This window comes from Amblyomma mixtum, chromosome 3 (assembly GCF_055824585.1).
Source record: "Amblyomma mixtum isolate Tamu chromosome 3, ASM5582458v1, whole genome shotgun sequence".
Lineage (NCBI taxonomy): Eukaryota > Metazoa > Arthropoda > Arachnida > Ixodida > Ixodidae > Amblyomma > Amblyomma mixtum.
The window spans coordinates 139,291,609-139,314,034 of NC_143014.1; the positions used below are offsets into that span (position 1 = coordinate 139,291,609).

Consider the following 22,426-nt stretch of genomic DNA (forward strand, 5'->3'; position numbering starts at 1 on the left):
CAACACGCGTTCTGCACCGAGGCATTAACTGTCCCAACAACGTTAACAGAAGCTTGTGGCGAAATCTGGTTTAGACCGAAGCGCTAGAAAGTTTGTTGCATCATCTTGATAACCTGGACGTGTGGTGCACTGCCCTTTTGGATGACGATGACGAAGCACTTTCTGGCTAAGCAGTGCGAGAGCTCGGTAAAACCTTCTTGACGCCGCCTCCAAGCGTTTCGTGACCTATGGGAGTCCACAAACACCCTTCGATGACGGCGTAGACTTTTTTCCCCAGCTTTCCCTTCTGATTGCTGCAGCGGCAGTCTCGGCGTAGCCCGGGTAACGGACGCAATCATCAGCCAATCAAGCTCCAGTGGGCTCCAAGAGTCGTCATTCCTTTTTTTTTATGGTGTGCAGGTGAACCTTCTCTTCTTTTGTCATGAAGGCGTTTTTATTTGAGGTGATGCAGCATAACCTAACCAGAATAAAGATAATCCTCAAGGCCCGGTAGGCTGTTCAACAAAGCACATAAATAAGCAGAGATAGTGTTTCAAGGCTGCCTAGAACAGCCAGCCACTCAAGAAGGCAGAACACATAGCGCAAGTAAAAAGATTATTTTCTATGTGGCGGCGAGTTGTCGTCGACCATGAATATGCGCTTCGGCACGCAGAGTGCTGCAGCCACTTTTGTTTTTCAATAGGGACCGTGATTTTCGGGACTAGAAGAGGAAAGGAGAAGACATTATGTAAAGAGACCAGAAACGCCATTGGCCGGCATTCTCTAATGTTCTGGCATTACCATCGGTCACTTTACACAGGAGACACTGAGGCCTGGTAACCACATTAAAACTTTCTCAGTGTCGCAGGGAAGTCAGTGAAGGATGCCATTAATGAGGCACCAGCTAAGAGGTAAGGGGTTGAGCTGGATAGGGGCATATTGCCGTGTACACGGAGTTTTCCGGTTTTATAGCTGTGTTCCTGGGCGCTGCCTAACTAACTAATGATAACTCCTCTTGCATGTTCCCAGACCCGTGCCATGACTGCGTTTCATCACGCTGCCCATACACTGGTAGTTTCGCTTCTAAAGCCTCATGTTCGCTACGAATGTTTACGGAGCCCAGTGCTTCCCTTCCTGCAGCTGCTTCTTGACGAGCCACTTGGGGCCATAAAGACTGGATAACTGCGGTTGCCGTGAGGATTTACCCAGCCGTAGGGTTTCTCGGCCTCAAGCTGGGTCCCAGGTGGTTGTGCGTATTATGTATTCTTAGGGCAGGACATACGTCTGTCTCTTTTCTTTTTTTGTGTGTGTGTGGCAGGAACTTCGTTACAACTTTGGTTAACAACATTCCTTGCTTTTTATGTCGATATAACATGAGGAGAGCTTATAACCTCCGTTCAGATGCTAAGGTTAGAAACTGAAGTCAAACTGAGCACTATTGGCGAGACCAGAGGCACCCAAATGAAATGGAGTATTAAAGTCTAGCTGCACTTTCGTGCAAAAAGGGCAGGGACATGCTCATCTCTAGAGGTAAAAAAAAAAAAAAACTGTTGTCGGCTTACCGAACTGCGCCGCTTCTAAAATAAACTCATCGCGACTTTAAGCGGTGATTAGGCTGACAGATTTGATTTCTTTGAGCTACGAAAAAAGACGAGCCACAATCACATGCTGCTGGATTGTCGCAAAGATTCTCGTTGAAGCAAATTGTTAGTCTCGTGTGCAGATCCTGCCTCACGATCGCACTAAATCAGATATAGGCCTCAAAGGATTCAAGAAGTTCCGAATCGCTGAGTTCTTTTTTTCAGAGCAGGTCCCCTACGATCTGCTCTATAATTAAGCTGTGCTTTTGGGTATTTGACCAGGAAGAAATTGTAGCTACGTGCAGCAGTCTTTGCACATGGGAGTACTGTATTCCCAGGTTCTGACGACATGTGCGTATCATATTTGTGTTTTCTTCTTCATTAAAGCGTTCGCACCTAAGCTAAGATTGGGGGATGTGAGAACTGTGGCTGTACTGTTTTATTGCGAAAGCAATACTACTCCCAAGAACGGCCTTTAGCGTAGCGGCGGCCACTTGGCACGTTTGACCTTTAGAATGACCCCTGACGTCATACCATGCCTAGTGACGTCACAGAGTGACGTCATACCGGGAGCGAGAGACGGGCTACCAACTCGGCTCGTCGGGTAACGGCGGCCGCTTGGCACGGCGCGCCGCGCTCCACCCGCTAGAGGCGCTAGTGACGTTATTGCATGACGTCATACCAGGAGCGAGAGACGGGCTACCAACTCGGCTCGTCGGGTAACGGCGGCTGTCGGGTAGCTGCGGCCCACTAGAGGCGCTGCATATGCAGTATAAAACACCTGCTTTCGCAACCTACCAGGCTTAACCAAAGCTAAGTCCCCGCCAATTTTCTTTTTGTACTTTTGCGGTGGGTGGTTTGATAAGCTTAGCAAATATCTATGAGATGTCACAATTCTTGCTGTGATGCCATGCGTGGCAGCATGGCAGCGTTATGGAATTATCACCGAAGGAAAGTGCGCGAGACAGCCATTGATAGCGCTGTGCGGTGCTCTAAGGTGTCTTAATACCCGCCGGCTCACGGAGATAACAGTTCTCGTGCAACGGTCCCAGCGATGGTCAGCCCTGAAGGCTTTTCAAACACTGCTCCACTTTCTGTGGGCACCGTGCCCGTCTCTATGCACTTGATTCTTCTCTTCCCTCTTCAACATTCACACTTCCTCTCTATCTTTCCCTAGTGCAGTGTCGCAAGCCAGAATATTCTATTGGCTAACTTCCCTGCCTATAATTCCCCACTCCATCCATTTTCGTAATGCGAAACGCGTTTTTCGAGTAAAGCTAAAGCTAACTGCGTCATCAGTGGTTTATTATGACGCCTTAGGACTTTAATAAGACTGAAAATGTTCGCGAAGCTTAATAAATTTACCATAGAATAAACGTCTGCAAGTGATTATTTGAATTAGCGCGGATTTAAATGGTCGTGCTGATTCTATGCGACAGGTAAACCTGTACACGTGCTTTTTTTAAAATCCCTGGCTCCCGTTAACTGGGACCGTCTTACAAGGAATCTCATCCGTCAGCCCTACCTATTGGCGATTTGCACGAAATCGAGGCCACGCTGCGCCGGCGCCACGAACTAGTCTAAGGATTGGCTGCACGCGCAAGCATTTGTTTGCTCCTTGCGAGTGCTTCGTCGGTACGTTTAGACGTTGTTGTCATATTTTTCTTAATATACTGGCGGTTTTCACGACGGAGACGCCACACACTGCAGCCGCGCCGCGATCCTTTCTGCAGAGAACTCGCCACATAGATTCGCGCTGAGTGCTGATGGTGCTGCGTAGCAAGCACTTTCGAATGTCGTGCCTGGAACGTCGTGGCGAAAAGAAAGCTCGCCAGCCCAGCTGCGCGTTTTTGCACGTCAACGAGATTGAAGAGCTGGGAGGTATCATTTCATTTTTTAACCGCTGCTAGCAGTCCGAAGAAAAGGCAGCGTTGGGTGCAGAAACTGCGGACTGGCAAGCCGCACAGCGTCGACGGCCATGTGTTCGCGGCATTTGCAGGGAGGCGACTTCTTTCTTCCAGGTTAGGACTCGGGGCTATTATAGCTTTCTTTCGTTTTAATTGAACGACTAAGATGATAATCGTGGCTGGTCGTTGTAACCAATTGGACTACGACTGGGTACAATTTTGCTCTCGGCATTTTATATTAAGGCGAAAGCCTTTAATGCCTCATACTGTCGTGACCAAGGAATGTTGGCAAGTGTATCAGCGTTTCGGCGTGACTACTTAAAAAAATAACTGCGTCGAGGCTGGGAATCGAAACAATTCCTTTGGCATTTGAAGTGGAGACGCCACCACTCCGCCACGTAGGCTCAGGGTTTGAGCAAGAATAAAGGCTCATCTAGTGAATGCATGGTTTTCATAAATAGAATAAAAGATATAAAATAAAAATAGAAAAAGAAACAAAAATAAAAATAAAATATGAGAACTAAAAATATAAAAGAAACAAAGAGTGCGCCAGGAAACGCTTTCACCTTGAAGCACTTTAGAGAGCCAAAGTGCCCCCTCAATTTTTTTTATATTGGTGCCTGTACATTCTAAACATTCGTGTTTAACTGTACACAAACTGAACCCTCAGAGCGAAAGCACCCGCGCTACCCTTGCCGTTGCGCCTCCGACGATGCGCCTCGACTCGTTGGTATAGATTTCACGCCGCAATGTACAGATGTGGGCACGCTTGTATCGGAGTTCTCGAGCGGTTCCCTGCAGAGCAAACTCAGCGGAATTTTACAGCAGGTACAGTGCTTCACGGCCAATGCTTGTTTTGAAGCGAAGCTGCAACGAAATAAAAGCAAGGAACAAGAGCATTGCCCTAAACACACTGCTTGCGCGCTATCACTGGTTCCGCTGCAGCGTTCTGAACAAGTCTGCTAAAAAATTTATATACAAGGACGCTGCGTGATCGACTGAAGTGATGGCCACACGTAAATGATCCTGGAGTTCAGCTTGCTGAATTGAAATCTCAGCACGCGATGGTCGAAAGCTAAAACATCGTGAAGCATTCTATAGCTCTCAGCGCTTTGCAACGCAGAGCTCTGCTTACCTTAACAATGCATCAGTAAACCAGAGACGTGCTTGCATTTTTCTGACTTTCCCGCGTGTAGGAACATTTCGCGCTGGTAAAGAAACGTCTTGGAGGGGGGCGAAGATCGTGTGCGGTTCCGCTCGCACGACGGACGTTTGCAGACACGGGTCGCCGATCTCCGACTTGTCTTCGGAGCTGTGTTCTATACCGACTAGTAACAAAGTGCTTAGCTAAAACTAGGCGCTCAACTTCAATTAAAAATCGTGACTAAGTCGTGCAATCACGGAAACTTGCTAATGCGCCCAGGCTGATCACAGACGGAGCCCTCTTTATGGTCGTCATCTTGGCTCAAGTGCGTCGCCGCGTGTACTTCGTTAAAATCGCCAATAGCCTTTGCAACTACCCCCGTTGCGACGAGGCTGGGTGCGCAATACATCCGCTGAATTTTGTTTTAGGGATGCGTCAAGTGGTACGACACAAGGGGAAGAGCACGACGGAGAACCTTCGCTCGCTTTTTTTTTCCTTTTCTTTCCTTTGAGGCATAGTCGCAATGCAGCGTGATTAAGGTTTTGAAGAGCCACTGGTGGCATCCAGTAATGGTGAATGATGATGATGACCTTGATTCTGAAAAAACCAGCGTTAGGTTATTGCGCTTGGCGACATCAAGTAGCAGCTAAAATTAAGTGTAAAGCAGGATGAAAATAGCAGGACAAATCCTGTTGTCTTCTTTGCGTCCTCGTGTTTGGTTTACAGCTACAGCTTTTGCCTTTTTAAGGACGAACAGACAAGCCCAGCAACATGTGTTGCTTCGTCTTGCATATCTGCGGCAGTCAGGCTGGCTTCGACGAAAGTCGCACGTCTGTGTGGACTTCGCGCGGGTCCTTTCCACGAGAGTTGCCGCACGCAATAGCAGCACGCGAAGGAGATAACAAAGCTTGCCACTGAACATGTATAGTTTATGGGGTTTAGCGTCCTAAAGCTACTCAGGCTATGAGGGACGCCGTAGCGAAGGGCTCTGGATGATTTCGGCCACCTTGGGTTCATTAACGCGCACTGACACCGCCAAGCACACGTGCCTCTAGCTTTTCGCCTCCATCGAAATTCGACCGCCGCGGCCGGGATCGAACCCGCGTCTTTCGGGTCAGCAGCCGAGCGCCATAACCACTGAGCTACCGCGGCGGCTGAACGTGTATAAATCCGCCAAGTTTCACTTAAATCCGTTGGCTGCACTGTTTTGTTCTGATAGCATAGGAAACTTCTAAAATACACTCGGCATGATTTATTTTTTGCTCCTTCTGATTGTCACGAAAAAGTTCAATTATGAAACACATATTCTTAGTAAGCCTCGGCTAAGCTTGCATGTGTGACCAGTGGCATGGCGTTAAATGTAAAACCCTTAGCATGCCAACAACTTCGGCTGGACTAAGGAATCCCCCCGCTGAAGGTCTCCACAAGGAAACTAATGAGTATTCCTGAGTTAACTATCTGAAGCTAGAATCGTTGCCCACTTTATGTGCATGCTAGGTTCGTGATTGGTCTTCGGTATTCCAGCCAGAGGGGCAACATTCCCAGCACCAACCAATGATCGACTGGTGGTGCGCACCAAACTCTTTTTGAGTTCGGTACGGTAAACGATATGCGCACTTTTTTGATCCCTAGGTCTCATTTGTTCCGTGCAGAATGAACGACTAAATTACATTTAACTGTGATAAACAATTTATTCTTTTCTTGAAAGTGCACCAACTTATCGCTAGTGTTTGTGCTTACAATCCTGCGGTTCGTGTTGCGATGGTAGGGAGAGGATATTGTTTTTGACAGGCAGATCACAACTTTACATCGCATAAATCATGCTCAATATACACCTGGCCACGCACGATAAAAAAAAAACGAATGCAACAACTCTGTCTAAAAAAATGAACAGATGTTTCAAGGAACGATCGTTAGTTCGCGAAACACCGGGTCGTACTTCACCGCAGCGTCTTCACAGAAGAAGACGGATGATGGCGCCAAGAAAACACCTGCATTATCTTTCCTCTTCCCCTTTACCAGGCCAGGAACACAAAGCTATCAAAGAACAATGCAAATGAACTGAAAAAAAAAGACCTTATGCTTTTCTCTTTGTTTGTTTTGCGCACGAACATTTTTCACCTCGATGACTTGCGGCATTTGTTCGAAACACGTCGCGACTACAGTGCCACGGGAGGCTGTCGCGGTTACATGGCTTTTGGCAGTCGCGGAACAGGCCAGTGGTATGTATATCGGGTGCTGGCTGTACGCTGGCGTAGAACCGGCGAGCCTCCCCCGGGAGCTATGGATCATGATGAGGAAAGCGGCGCCATCTCCGTCAAGACTGTTGATCGAGCGAAGGGGTGCTTTTGTTGTGAACCGTGTTTCTCGAATGTTGAAATCTGAAAGAGCGTCGCTTGAAGCCCTACGCTGCACGCGTTGGTATAACTGGAGTTGTGTCCGCAAGTTTCAGCACTGGGCCAAAACTAAAGAGTGGTTACGATGAAACATGTCGCCTGTTTAGGGTTTTCTGCGACCTCAAAGAAACTCACCTGTGTCAAGCACATTACTCTGAGAGCGTGATACCCATGGGGACTTTAGTGCTCCGATTTATTGTGAACGTATACACCGAGGCTTCCTTCCTTGCTTATATAGCAATCAAGTTGAACACATATGTCACGCGGAACCGCCAAATGGCACGCGGGACTTTTGATTTCTTGGTTTGCTGTAATCACATCCGCATATGTAAAACCTGTACATGCTTGCCATTGCTTCACACCGACCCGCCAGTGTGGTTAGATACATGGTGGTCTTCATGGCGTCGCACCCTATGTAGGATGTAGAGTCTTCGTAAAATTTATGGTCCGCACGCAGGGTTCGTGGTCTGGCCACGAACTAGGACACTTACGGCGCCTCTCAAGCTCCAGAGCTATGTATACCCAGAGGTGACAAAGAAGGCTCTGCTCCACGTTCGTGGTTTCGGAGCTTGCTGGTTAGTGCAAGTGCCATGATGGAAACACGTGCCCTTCCATGACATGCTAAGGATATTAAACATTTGGGAGACATGGCACCTGCGTAAGGCTAGTCAGTATCTCTTGGTATGTGGCAATATTGTCACGTTGTAGTGACGGCAGTCCAGCGGTCAGGAAGACACCAGAAAGACTTGGAAACGAAGCTCTTTATTTGGGCTGACTTGCGCCCGCAAAAATAACTGAATCACTCGGCGGCGGCGTAAGCAACAAACGTGCTCGTCGGTCGTCGAACTACGAATGTCCGCCGCTCGCGGCATCGTTCAATTTAAAGGCGGCAAGGAAACTTCCAGATAACAGGACAAGATCATCTACAGTAATCTAGAAAAACCTAGATGCAGCCTTTCATGGCTGCGATCAATCGAGATTAGCCTGGTCGCTTCTCGCGTCACGAACAAAAGTGATAACAACCCTTTCCTGCAGGCTTGAGCGTGAACGAACAAACAGTACAATGATACGTGGCATTACCCCCCTTCCAAAGAAGCATCGTCTCGATGCTTTAAAATGAAAATAAACACGGAAAATGAAACTTCGAGTGCTTTAGCGTTCATAATATGGCTTCAGGCGTACGACATGTACGACTTCCGGGCGTGGGCGGCGTCGCTGAGATGCTGTCGTGGCGTCGGGGATGACTTCATAGTCGAGGTCACCGATCCGACGGAGAACCCTGTACGGGCCAAAGTAGCGTCGCAGCAACTTTTCGCTCAATCCACGGCGGCGAACTGGCGTCCATATCCAAACCCGATCACCTGGCTTGTAATGCGTGTCTCGTCGGCGCAGATTGTAGCGTCGGGCGTCGGTGTGCTGCTGGTCTTGAATGCGAAGCCGCGCAAGTCTTCGGGCTTCCTCGGCGCGATGAAGGTAGGCGGCGACGTCGAGATTGTCTTCGTCGGAAACGTGCGGGAGCATTGCGTCGAGTGTTGTCGTGGGCTTCCTGCCGTATACCAGCTGGAATGGGGTAAACCTGGTTGTCTCCTGGACGGCAGTATTATAAGCGAAGATCACGTAGGGCAGAATGGAGTCCCACGTCTTGTGTTCGGCGTCGATGTACATGGAGAGCATGTCTGCGATGGTCTTGTTCAGACGCTCTGTGAGTCCGTTGGTTTGTGGATGATAGGCAGTGGTCCTCCGATGGCTTGTCTGGCTGTAGTTTAAAATGGCTTGCGTGAGCTCCGCTGTAAACGCCGTTCCTCTGTCTGTGATGAGCACTTCCGGGGCGCCGTGTCGCAGGAGAATTTGTTCGACAAAAAATTTTGCGACTTCTGTTGCGGTACCACTAGGCAACGCTTTTGCTTCGGCGTAGCGGGTCATGTAGTCGGTGGCCACGATGATCCACTTGTTACCTGATGAAGAGGTCGGAAAGGGGCCGAGGAGGTCCATCCCTATTTGCTGAAAGGGCTTAGTTGGCGGTGGTATGGGGTTCAGGAGTCCGGCTGGTCTAGTCGGAGGCGTTTTGCGTCGCTGACACTCACGGCACGTTTTCACGTAATGGGAAACGTCGGTAGCTAGCCGTGGCCAATAGTACTTCTCCTGGATGCGGTGCAACGTGCGAGCAATCCCGAGATGTCCTGCAGTCGGCTCATCATGACATGCCTGCATAATTTCTTGCCTGAGATTTTTGGGCACGACAAGAAGATGCACTGTCCTGTTCGGCGCGAAGTTCTTCTTCAGGAGGACATTATTGTGAAGGACGAAGGACGACAGTTGCCGCTTGAACCCTCGGGGAGGCGATGCGGTCTTGCCTTTCAGATAATCAACTAGGCTTTGCAAATCAGGATCCGAGTGCTGCTGCTGCGCGAAACTGCTGGCGCTTACCGGTCCTAAGAAAGCGTCGTCGTCTTCCTCTTCGGGTGCTGCGTCGACAGGAGCTCGTGACAAGCAGTCTGCATCGGAATGCTTGCGGCCAGATTTGTAGACTACAGTTATGTCGAATTCTTGAAGACGCAGGCTCCAACGAGCAAGGCGGCCGGAGGGATCTTTCAAATTGGCCAGCCAGCACAGAGCATGGTGATCACTCACAACCTTGAATGGTCGTCCGTATAGGTAGGGGCGAAATTTGGACGTGGCCCAAATAATGGCGAGGCATTCTTTCTCTGTCGTCGAATAGTTGGCTTCGGCTCTCGACAGTGAACGGCTAGCGTACGCGATAACTTTCTCCTGTCTGCCATTTTTCTGAACGAGGACCGCTCCTAAGCCCACGCTGCTTGCATCGGTATGAACTTCGGTTTCGGCGTTTTCATCAAAGTGCCCGAGCACAGGAGGGGACTGTAAGCGGCGCTTCAGCTCGTTGAAAGCTTCCTCTTGTGGCCTTTCCCATTTAAAAGGCACGTCAGCCTTGGTAAGTTGAGTCAAAGGTTCAGCGATGCGCGAAAAGTTCTTGACGAATCGTCGGTAATAAGCGCACAATCCAAGGAATCTGCGTATAGCCTTCTTGTCATTAGGCTGTGGAAACTCTGCGATCGCAGCCGTCTTCTGGGGGTCTGGGCGAACTCCATCCTTGCTTACGACGTGACCAAGGAACAGCAGCTCCTCGTAGGCGAAGTGGCACTTCTCTGGTTTCAGTGTCAGGCCTGAAGACTTGATCGTTTCCAGCACTATCCGAAGCCTTCTGAGGTGGTCTTCAAAGCTTGAGGAGAAGACAACAACGTCATCTAAGTAGACTAGGCAAATCTGCCACTTCAAGCCTGCGAGCACCGTATCCATTACTCGCTGGAACGTCGCTGGGGCAGAGCAGAGGCCGAATGGCATCACCTTGAACTCGAAGAGTCCGTCTGGCGTGATGAACGCAGTCTTCTCGCGATCTCTTTCGTCGACTTCAATTTGCCAGTAGCCGCTCTTCAGGTCCATCGATGAGAAGTACTTAGCGTTGCACAGCCGGTCCAGTGTATCGTCGATGCGGGGGAGGGGGTAGACATCCTTCTTCGTAATGTTGTTCAGGCGGCGGTAATCGACGCAAAAGCGAAGGGTGCCGTCTTTCTTTTTCACTAGGACGACCGGTGCTGCCCAGGGGCTCCTCGATGGCTGTATGACGTCGTCACGAAGCATTTCCTCAACTTGCTTGCGGATAGCTTGGCGTTCTAGCGGCGATACGCGGTAGGGGCTCTGTCGCAGTGGTCGCGCGTGTTCGTCTGTGACAATGCGGTGCTTGGCAAGCCGGGTTCGTCGCACATTCGATGCTGATGAGAAGCAATCGGTGTACCTTTGAAGAAGACTGCGTATTTGGTCTTGTCTGCTCCGGGGTAATGCCGGGTTGATGTCGAACGTGGGTTGATGGCCTTGGTCAGATAGTTCTGCGGGTTGGTCGGGTAGAGCAAATACGTCTCTGATGTCTGCCAGCTCGTCGAGGAAAGCGATCGTCGTACCTTTGTTTAGATGCCGGTATTCTTCGGTGAAGTTGGTTAGTAACACCTGGGCTTGGCCATTTCGGATTTCGGCGACTCCCCTCGCGACGCCCAATCCTCGATCCAGGAGTAACTGGGTGTTCCCCTCGATAACGCCTTCGGCATTTTCGATGTCTCCAGTACCTATGCCGACGAGAACACTTGATCGGGGTGGCACGCTCAATGCTTCATCGAGGACGTTTAAGGCAACGTGATGAGTCGCGCTCGTCGCAACAGGTATGGCTTTTTCCGTGGAAAGCTTGATCGACTTAGATCGAAGGTCGATGATCACCCGATGTTCGTTCAGGAAGTCCATTCCCAAAATCACGTCTCTCGAGCATTGCTGTAGGATCAGGAAGGTTGTCGCATAGGTTCTCCCATTTACAGTAACTCTCGCGGTGCAGCGTCCTGACGGCGTAATCAGGTTGCCACCTGCGGTGCGGATCAGCGGGCCATCCCAGGTTGTTGTTACCTTCCTGAGTCGGACAGCGAGTGGGCCACTCATGACAGAGTAGTCAGCTCCCGTGTCCACCAAGGCAGTAACCGCGTGACCGTCGACCGTAACTTCAAGGTCACTTGTTCGCGTTCTCGTATTGTACGTTGTCTTCGGTGTCCGATCTCGGCTTCGTCGAGTAGTGAGGCTGCGGTGGGCGTACTGCGACGTTACTTCACTGGGCAGCGGTAAAAGCTTCAAGTCTGGCCGCGTCGTCGTCGTCGTCGTCGTCGCTGTCGTCGTCGTCGGTGTCGTCGTCGTAGTTGAGGTATGGTCTTGAGTACTCGTCGATGGAGGATCTTTGTCATTGCGCTTAGAAGCAACCTCACCTCCAGAGGCTGCTTTATTTAGTTTAACCTTCGGGGGCTGGGGGAGCGTCCACGCACGGCGTAGCCTCGGCTAGGAGATACAAAGCGCGGGGACGATGGCGACGGGGAACGTGATAGGCGGCTCGGCGATGAGTATTCTTCCCGACGCAAAAACTCCTCGATTTCGGCTGGTCGCTGGCCGGGTCGGGGTCGTGGAGCGTCGTAAGAGAACCCTCGGATGCCCAGTCTTCTGTATGGGCAGTGCCGGAGGACGTGACCGGCTTCTCCACAGTGGAAGCATAGTGGGCGGCGCTGGTCGGGAGTTCTCCACTCGTCGCATTTCCTCGGTTGCGCGCGTCGCTCGTAGGACGGGCGGGTTGGGGCGAGTGGGCGGCGGTTCAACGCAGCTGGCTGTGGGCGATAGGGGCTTGGGTCCCGTCGTCGAGGTGCAGGACGGCGCACAGCTGCGGCGTAAGTCATGGCTGGGGGCTGCAGAGGCTGCGTGGGTGTCGGCGTCACACCCAAGGCCTGTTGAACTTCGTCCCGGATTATGTCAGTAAGTGGTGAAACCTGCGGCTGCGTTCCATTTGGCAGCAATCGTCGGAGCTCTTCTCGTACTACTTGGCGTATAACCTCCCGCAGGTTATCGTTGTTAGCGGCGTCCAGGCAGTTTGCTGAAAAAACGCGCTGCTGGCGCTCATATTGGCGGGCTCGGGCGTCAAGTGTTTTTTCCATCGTGGAGGCCTCTTCTATGAATTCCGCCACGGTTTTCGGTGGGTTCCGTACGAGGCCGGCAAAGAGTTGTTCTTTAACTCCTCGCATAAGCAGCTTGACCTTTTCTTCTTCCTTCATGTTCGAGTCGGCACGCCGGAAGAGACGCTTCATCTCCTCAGTGTACACTGCAACGGTCTCGTTTGGGTGTTGTATGCGAGACTGTAGCAGCTGCTGGGCTCTCTCCTTTCTCACGACGTTTGTGAAAGTCTTGAGAAGCTGCTCTTTGAAGGTTGCCCAATTCGCGAGGCTGGCTTCCTCATTCTCAAACCAGACTCTTGCTGGTCCCTCCAGGGCAAAGAAGACGTACCTAAATTTCATGGCATCGTCCCAGTTGTTAAAGACAGCCACTCGGTCGAACTGCTCCAGCCATTCTTCGGGGTCGGCGCCAGGCGAAGCGTCGAAGGTTGGTGGCACCCGGGGCTGCTGCAGAATGATTGGAGTCGTCGTCTGGGGCAAGCTCATGGTGGACGTTGCTGCTGGCTTCCGCTTCCGGGTAGGGTCCGGCAGATTCCCGAACTCTGGTGCGTCCCCTTGCAGGCGTCGGCTAGCGCGGTGGACTGGACTCAGGTCCTGCGGTTGATGACTCAGAGGGCTGGCGTCACGGCTTGTAGGGGGTGTCCGGAACATGAAAGGCTACCCAGCACCTCCACCAGATGTCACGTTGTAGTGACGGCAGTCCAGCGGTCAGGAAGACACCAGAAAGACTTGGAAACGAAGCTCTTTATTTGGGCTGACTTGCGCCCGCAAAATAACTGAATCACTCGGCGGCGGCGTAAGCAACAAACGTGCTCGTCGGTCGTCGAACTACGAATGTCCGCCGCTCGCGGCATCGTTCAATTTAAAGGCGGCAAGGAAACTTCCAGATAACAGGACAAGATCATCTACAGTAATCTAGAAAAACCTAGATGCAGCCTTTCATGGCTGCGATCAATCGAGATTAGCCTGGTCGCTTCTCGCGTCACGAACAAAAGTGATAACAACCCTTTCCTGCAGGCTTGAGCGTGAACGAACAAACAGTACAATGATACGTGGCAATATGAATGCTGCTATCCATCTAACTTTTTTAATTTGCACGATATAGGTTGCTGTTTTCAGAGGCGCGCGATGTTGGCCGCCCGCGTCCGAAGAGTAACTACGATCCGAGTCAGTGGTGTCCTCCGTGGTAATGGTGCAGAGGCCAATGCCGCAGAGGTTTTTAATAACAACGGTACGGCTAGAAATGAGGTTTATCGCCTGATTTCAGAACAGTTTTGGGCAGCACTAATGGACGCAAGTTTGTTTCTTGGTGCATGACAAAGCGCTCGAAAAATCCATAATCGCTAACAGTGTTCTCTCGACTGCTGCTTCTTATAACGTCTATAAAGTCGGGAGATGTTGGGGAAGGTTGCGTGTACTAGCGTGGCGATGGGGAATTTAGCATAACATTGCGTAACTTATAAAAAGAACACCTATGCTATTAGCGAAGCTTTTGAGCAAAATACCTGACCACTCTTAAAGACTGCAGCGTTTTCAGTGACTCTAAAATTAAGACACAGGACAAGCGACTAAAATTAAACTTATAATACAGGTCCTTACTTCTCACTTCGTTTTGACTAGGGTATTGTCACATAACTAGCGTATTTCAGAGACACAAAATCAAAAAGCCAGACATGCCGAACCAGTCTGGACTGGACCAATGTGTGCAAAGAAAGTGCCCACCGGATGTGTGATGGTGTGCGCGATATGCTGAGGAGGTAGCATATGCTTGTGACCATGCATTATTCAAGAAGATCTGAAATTCTACTTCTCGATCTCGCTTCGTACGCTGTGATGGCGGTAACAAAGATTGTTCCTGTGTCGCTGTCACGACTGAGAAATCAAAACGGCGTTGAAAGTTGAAAGTTGAAAGTTGAAAGTTTATTGAGTAATACAATAAAATTTACAATTCTATACAGCGAGAGGTCCCATGGTACAAGACCGCGGGCGGGACCTCCCATGAAAATAAATTTCAATAAGCAACATAATATAAAATACACAACACAATAATTAGCGACGAAACAGAATAAATATAGGCACATAGTGTAATATTAGTTACTGAAATATTTAAATACAAACAATGTAATGCACGATAATGTAAAATAAAACACTCACAGATGCCGCGATACATAGAATCAATAACATAACAAAAAAATCACAAATTAAGAAGGAAAAGCTTTAGTTTGATCTTGAATAAAGAAAGCGTATTAGTTTGTTTGATGTCTATGTTCAAAGAATTCCAAAATGATACGGATGAAAAATGAAGGCATTGTTTCCCGTAGTTAGTTCTGACCTTAGGTAGTAAAAAGTTATTACGCAGCGCAAAACGAGTGACGGTGTTGCTCATGATCGTGCCGGGAGAAAATATGCTTAGCGGGAGATAATGATGAAGAATCTTAAAGAATAGGATACCAAGGTTGTAAAAATAAAGGGCTGAGATAGGTAGAACGTTTAAATCTATGAACAAAACGCGGGAGGGTGACATTCGAGGGGTATTGGTTATGATGCGCATGGCTTGCTTTTGCAGTTTTATTAAAGGCCAGAGATGAATATGATAGGCGTTACCCCAAGATGAGATACCGTAGTTTAAGTGGCTGTGGATGAATGCGTAGTAAAGAGATAATAAAGTTTGGACTGTAAAATAGCTTCGGGCTTTAATTAGTGCGCGTAATCCGTAAGAAATTTTCTTGCACGTTTCAGCTACATGATGATGGAATTTTAAGTGAGGGTCAATGATAACACCAAGAAAAGAAACTCGATCTTGCGGTGAAATAGCAGCAGAATTGAGGTATAGAAGTGGTGTGATGGGCAATGACTTCTGAGGGGGATGGAAAATCTGAAAACAAGTTTTAGTGACGTTCACGGACAGGCGGTTAATGTGGCACCAACGCTCAAGAGAATTAAGGTCATTCTGTAGGTTAAGAATCAGCTGATTAATGTCCTGGTGCGATGATAGCATGGTAGAGTCATCTGCGTATAGTATACTATTGCAATTCTTTAAACAGGATGGTAAATCATTAATGTAGAGTAAAAACAATACAGGGCCAAGAATTGAGCCCTGTGGAACACCCTTGTTAATTAAAGCTATGTTAGATGTATGGTCATTAATAGAGACTATGTGCTGTCGGTCACAGAGAAAGCTCTTCAAGAGCATTAGGGGAGGTCCAGTGATACCATAAGATTCCAATTTGTGAAACAAGATGGAGTGATCAATGGAATCAAATGCTTTGCTAAAATCTATGTAAACTGCTCCTGAGAACATTCCTTTATCAATTGTTAGTCTAACGTAATCTATTAGAGACGCTATTGCAGTATCTGTAGATAGTCCGCGCCGAAAGCCGTGTTGACTATCTGTCAATATGTTAAATTTTTCAATATAACTAGACAACCTTACTTCAATTAGTTTTTCTAAAATTTTGTCAAAAAAAGGAAGAATTGCAATCGGACGATAATTATTTGGCAAAGCTGGATCGCCTTTTTTGAAGACCGGTATTATTTTCGCTATCTTGAGCTGCTTGGGATAACTGCCAGATTTAAAAACGAGATTGCAGATGTGGCTAAGGACTGGAGCAAGCAATGACCGGATACTTTTCACATGCTTTCCATGGATATTGTCAACGCCGGGGCCGGTCGTCTTTAAATTAGCAATTACAGATAGAACTTCGTCTGGACACGTGGGGGTAAGAAAAAAGGAGTGAGGGCAGCGCTCAAGAGAAGGTGTGCATAACGAAGAGATAGGATAATTAGGTGAATTGAAAAAATAATTGCTAAATGTATTCGCCATTTCCTCGGGATCAGATAAAGTAACACCACCGTGGAAAATAGATTTAACAACACTAGGTGACTTACGAATATTCAGAAATTCGTCAAGCAGCTGCCATTTTCGTTTAGAATTGTTAGTATGTGCGGATAACTGGTTTTCATAATAACATCGTTTAGCTTTCTTTAGAAGCGACGTTAGTACACTGGAATACCTTTTATATCTCAATTTAAGACGCAGATTGAACGGCTGGTGTTTAGTTTTCTTATACATGTTTTCTTTTTTCTTCAGAGAGTTTAACAGAGCAGTAGTTATCCATGGGGAAATGGGGGTAACATATTTTCTCGTGGATGATTGGAGCGATGTGCATTTATTGATTGCTGATGAAATTATTTTCGACAGCTCAAGTACAGCCACTTCTGGGTTCGAGAGACCCAAAATGTATGAAAGATCAGTATTAGATATGGCTTCAAAATATTTTCCGTTATCAAAAACTGACTTCCTCGTGGACATGTTGTTACTACAGCGAGATGATAGTGCGCAAAGAAATACCGGAAAATGATCAGTGACATCACATTCTATCACGCCAACCGGAGGAGCAGTGGGAAAATTCGAAAGAATATGATCAAGTAATGAATGCGAGCCATGGTCAGTACAACGCGTAGGCGTGCTAATTAAATTTGCATAACCATAGCTGTAGAAACAGGTCGTATAGTCGACACAGATGGGATTAGTCATGTCTAGCATATTGATATTAAAATCTCCCATAATGAAGACGTTTTTATTTTCGAGTGATAGTTTATGGAGTGCTAGTTCAAAAGCCCGGCAAAATTCAGACGCATCATTTGAAGGAGACCTATAAATAGCGCCGCATATAACCTTCTCTGTGCCATCAGTAGATCGGCAATCAATTTCTATCCAAACCGATTCGCATTTACTCACATTCAAACACAAATCAAGACGTCTTTTGTAAGCAATGTGCTTTGAAATGTAGATAGCCGAACCACCATAGGGGTTATCAACACGGTGTGCGTATTCGCATGAATAGCCAGGAAAAGCATACAAATCTTTATCAAGGGATGATAGCCAAGTTTCAGAAAATGAGATGATGGAAAATTGATGCTGAAGGGAAGTAAGCAAAGCGGTTATGTTATCGTAATTCTTCCGGAGGCTACGAGCATTAAAGTGGATGGCAGACAGACCTTTAGCTTCGGATAAGATCGAACGAGCATGTTCTGGGGAATATGATGCCATGATGGCGGTTAGAAAGATGTAGAACGTCAGCACCCGTATGTCTATTCACGGAAAATTTCAAGGTCGTCTACATTATTTATCCGAAAGACTGTGCTGTTCTGCTCCTTCCTAGCTAGAATAACACAGTTCGATGTCCACAAGAAGGCCCATTTGTTATCTTTCTTAAGCTTGTGAGCCTTCGAAAAAAGGTCCTTGTTGTCAGGTGAAAGATGCTCATTGACATAAACAGGAGCCTCCTGCGTTTGAGGGAAACCCAGGCATGTCGTTGTAGGATGTGTTTTCCTAGCTTTTGCCAGGAATTCCGCCTTCTTGTTTCGCGAAAGGAAACGAACAATTATGTTTTTTTCATTCTTGTTTCGTGTTGGAACCCTGTGCACGGTATCCAGATCTTCTGAATTTACGGGGCAGTCAATCTCGCTGCCGAGAGCCTCAACGATCTTGTTGCAATCTTCGCCCTGAGTCACAGGGACACCTCTAATTTCTAGATTGTTCAGACGCGAATATTGTTCCAGGTGGGCAACCCTGCGCACTAGGGCCTCATTGCTCTCGTGTAGTTTCTTGTTCTCTGCAGTAAGACTGGCGTTCCGATTCTTTATGGTTTCAAACTCGTTGCTCATGAACTCAAGAGATTTTTTCAGCTCTTCAACCTCATTTTGAAGCTCCTTTACAGTATCATCACTGCGCAAGGCGACGGAACTTTTCACAGTGCCAAGTACATCAGTGAGATTTCGCAGTTTTGCTTCGAAGGACAATTTAAATTCCTCCAATTTAAATTCCTGTGCAGAGCATGTAGACAAGAACACCGGACACGCGTGAGTTCATGTGTTATCAGAAGCAAAAATAACAGCGATCAAGAAAGCTTCAAAAAGCGGGTGCCCGCGCTCGTTCACCACTTAGAAAGCGTTAGGCACGCAGCGAAAGTGTCAGTGCTGAAAACGAAACTCGCAGTTGCGGCTCTTGTTGGAGAACTTAAGCAGGCCGCACCGGCTGCCAGTGCCACAGTAAGCACTGCAGATACGACATTTTGATGCATCCTGGCGCAGTAGCATGCCAGATCTGACATGACGTCGTTTTGATGTCTAATGTCAAAAAAGATCGCGCCATAACGCCCCGCTATGCCGCTTTCCAGAAGTGCTCATTGCGATTTAATGCTTGCTTTACGATAATTCGTATTTGTTCAACCGCTGCGCTCCGTTCGGCGCAACGAATTCAGGAGAACCTCCTGGTGAGAGACATTTTTGTGCCGGTCGTACCAGACAGAGACGACAAATTTCGACTACTTTTGTACTGGCATAGCAGAGTGAGTGGCGCGCAACACGCTGAAGTTGTCGAGATATCACGTATCCATAGTGCCGAATGAAGAACACACGAGATAAAATACTGCGCGTCAATAGCTGCAAGAATAGAGGAAAACTGCCATAAGCTCTCAGAAAATGTGGGCGAGTACTTACTCTGTGCGAATCCTTCGATCCTGCACATGAAGGCTCCGAGCACGTACCAGTCGGACAGATTCTTGACCAGGTAGACCCACATGCAGAACATGCTGATGATGGCGTCTGCCACAGCCAGATTGGTCAGGTAGCAGTTGATGGTAGTGCGCAGGCTGCGGTTCAGCGCCACCGTCAGGATGACGCATGTGTTGCCCACCGCGGCCACCGCTATCGTCGCCAGGTACGCGCCGATCTTGATGTACTCGGACCACGTGAAAGAGGTGCCGCCATTACCGCCCCAGATACTGCTGCCGCCCAGCTCGTCTCCGAACGCGCTCAGGTTCACCAGGAGCACGTCGCCGCCGAGGTGCGCCTGCTCGTTGCTGCAGTTCAGCTCGGCCATGGCGCTGGTGGGCGGTCACTGCGAAAGGAACGCAGTCCCATTGTTTCCGTGGCAACATGCACATGCGCAAGAAACTCATTGTATGCAAGATTGTTTACGGAGCGTCAGCCCGGCGATGACTGCAACATTTGGGTAGCATGCGGCACGTCTCGTGACACCATCGAATAACTCAAATTATGAAACTGCCATCCATTTAGATGAGTGGAACTTCGTTCTAGCACTCGGCACTGTCGACTGGTGGAATATACAAGGATATTGCGTGCATTCACACAAGCGCAGTAAATCTTACAGCGGGGGAATACTGATCAAATGTAGCTCGTAAAAGCGGTGTGTAACCACTGAGAGTCCAGTGTTTTACAAGATGGACGACCGCAGGGGTAAAGGCGCTAGAAACTTACAATTAATACGAAATGCCAGAATTATTGTGTATTTACGGAGTGACAGTGTACTTGACACTTATTACTTAGACTGCACTGCAGTCACCAAACGGGTGCAGAAGCTCCAGTTAAGGGGGGTGGCACTGCCAGAGGTAGATGTGTAACCTTCTGCATCCCTATTTCGAAACTTACTTCAAAAACATATACATATGAAAAAAGAAAACAGTCGCCCAAACCAAGGAATGTATACGGAAATGTTTTATATGAGTCTTTCTTTTAATTCCTGCCTTAATGAACGGAGGATAAATGGTGTAAATATTTTATGATCGAAAGGTAATTCATTACAAAGTAGAAGAAAAAATTGACAGATGATTACGATAGTCAGTAATGCGAGATTTTAGTTCAGCTCTTCACACGCCACCTGCCACCACTGGTAGGTGGAGTGTTACGCTGCTGGCCACCCTCCGGGATCTTCCCATGACAGCCACCTTACAGGCGGCGTTGGTTGGTTGGTTGGTTGGTTTATGGGGTTTAACGTCCCAAAGCGACTAAGGCTATGAGAGACGCCGTAGTGGAGGGCTCCGGAAATTTCGACCACCTGGGGTTCTTTAACGTGCACTGACATCGCACAGTACACGGGCCTCGAATTTCTCCTCCAAAGAAATTCAGCCGCCGCTGCCGGGATCGAACCCACGTCTTTCGGGCCAGCAGCCGAGCACCATAGCCACTGAGCCACCGCGGCGGCCAGGCGGCGTTTCGCTCTGCTATTTGCTTCATATGATAAATATGGAAATAAGGCTACAAGAAAGTAATCTGGGTTATAATACGTCGTACAGATTAGGCGGAAAGGTCTTAGAGCAGCTGCTCCCTGGCTTAATGTATGCAGACGATATTGTTGTAGCAGATAGCCAGGAAGATTTTTAAACTTTGATTAATTCTTGTAGAGACGAAGAAGATACTCTAGGTATCAGTTTTAACACATTCAAGTCAGGTCTGGTGATTTTCAACGATAAAACTGATGAGGTGCTTAGAATACAATTACATGAAATACGCAGAGTGGCTGAATACAAATACCTCAGGATATGGCTAAATGAAGGGCAGATATAAACGATAAAGCTCGAACTGTCTGTTAGGAAAAAAGGGCGAAGAGTTGCCGGGGTAGCAAAACATGGGGCATTATGGGTGCACAAAAAATTTGAAGTACCTTGAGGTATTTGGAAAGCAATAGTGGTGCCAGGGCTCACTTTCGGGTTGCGGTTTTGTGCCTACGAGTAGAAGTTCAGTCGAGGTTAGAAATAACTCAGAGAGCTGTTGCAATATTAGCACTAGGTACCCACGGCAAAACCACAAACAAGGCAGTTGAGGGATATATGAGGTGGACATCGTTCGAAGCACGGAAAGCTAAGATTAAAATACTATATGAAGAACGCCTGAGGAAATTTGGACGGAAATAAGTGGGCGGCTAAGATAATTAAATGTTTATCCAGATGAAGCCTTCACCTACACTCAAAGAAAATTACTAGGAAAATAACTAGTAAGTATAGAGGATAGTTAAGCGGGCGAGTTGGTGATACATTATGCAAAAAAACAGCGCGAACAAACGGGGACGAGACGAAGAAAACACAGGAACAAGCGCTGACTCTCAACTAAAGTTTAATCACAGGAAACACGCTTATAAAAGGAAACAGAAAACAAAAAAACACCAAAAACAGAACGCATGTGTTACTATGTGATGTCCAGATATGCAACCTCACAGTCACGCAGGAGCAGGGATGGTTTGCTAACACACAATCTTGGTTTCTTTGCCATGTTGTTTAGTTGAGAGTCAGCGCTTGTTCCTGTGTTTTCTTCGTCTCGTCCCCGTTTGTTCGCGCTGTTTTTTTGCATAAGTATAGAGGACTCAAGGACGATGAAATAAAAGCTTTAGACGACAGGTAAAAACGCAGAAGGTAAAAACTGGATTAGTTCAATGGAAAAAAAAGCAGAGTGTAGAATTATATCGAAATCCGAAAAGGCAGATCAGGAAGGAATCGCTCTATGATAACTGAAGGGGCAGTCTCCTACTTTTTGAAGCTAGATCAGGGTGTCTTAGAACGCACAGCTACAAAATCAAATTTAACCAAGACGATGACAGATGTTCAGTGTGTGATAAATCTGTGGAAACGATTGAACATCTTATACTCGAATGTGATGGTATCCATCCGGAGGTCGCTGCAGGCACAGTCACTCTAGGATTTAGAGTTAATGGTCATGTGAATGGATCTCTGCGGTGGAGATTATCAAAAAGCAATTGGAAGATTGGAGTTCCAAAAGCAGAGAGGCAACAAAGTATAAGAGTAAAAGTGTATTTAATGAAAATGGCGAATTATAGACCGATTTTATAACACATCTAAAGAAATATATAGAAAAAAGCCGAGTATGGTGGAAACTGCAACTGCCCCGTTCCATCCATCCATCCATCCATCCATCCATCCATCCATCCATCCATCCATCCATCCATCCATCCATCCATCCATCCATCCATCCATCCATCCATCCATCCATCCATCCATCCATCCATCCATCCATCCATCCATCCATCCATCCATCCATCCATCCATCCATCCATCCATCC

The 22,426-nt window shown here is 47.8% G+C and overlaps 1 protein-coding gene across 3 annotated transcripts in view; it reads right to left on the reverse strand.

Moving 5' to 3' along the window:
* The window catches only part of LOC149352148 (QRFP-like peptide receptor), a 212,281-nt gene that overhangs the window by 95,829 nt on the left and 94,026 nt on the right, over positions 1-22,426 (reverse strand). For all 3 annotated transcript variants that reach the window (XM_089577117.1, XM_089577119.1, XM_089577118.1), the window contains exon 2: positions 19,054-19,453. In XM_089577117.1, coding sequence (XP_089433243.1) covers positions 19,054-19,435 — 382 coding nt within the window. In that variant the 5' untranslated portion in view covers positions 19,436-19,453. The remainder of the gene's footprint in view (positions 1-19,053; positions 19,454-22,426) is intronic.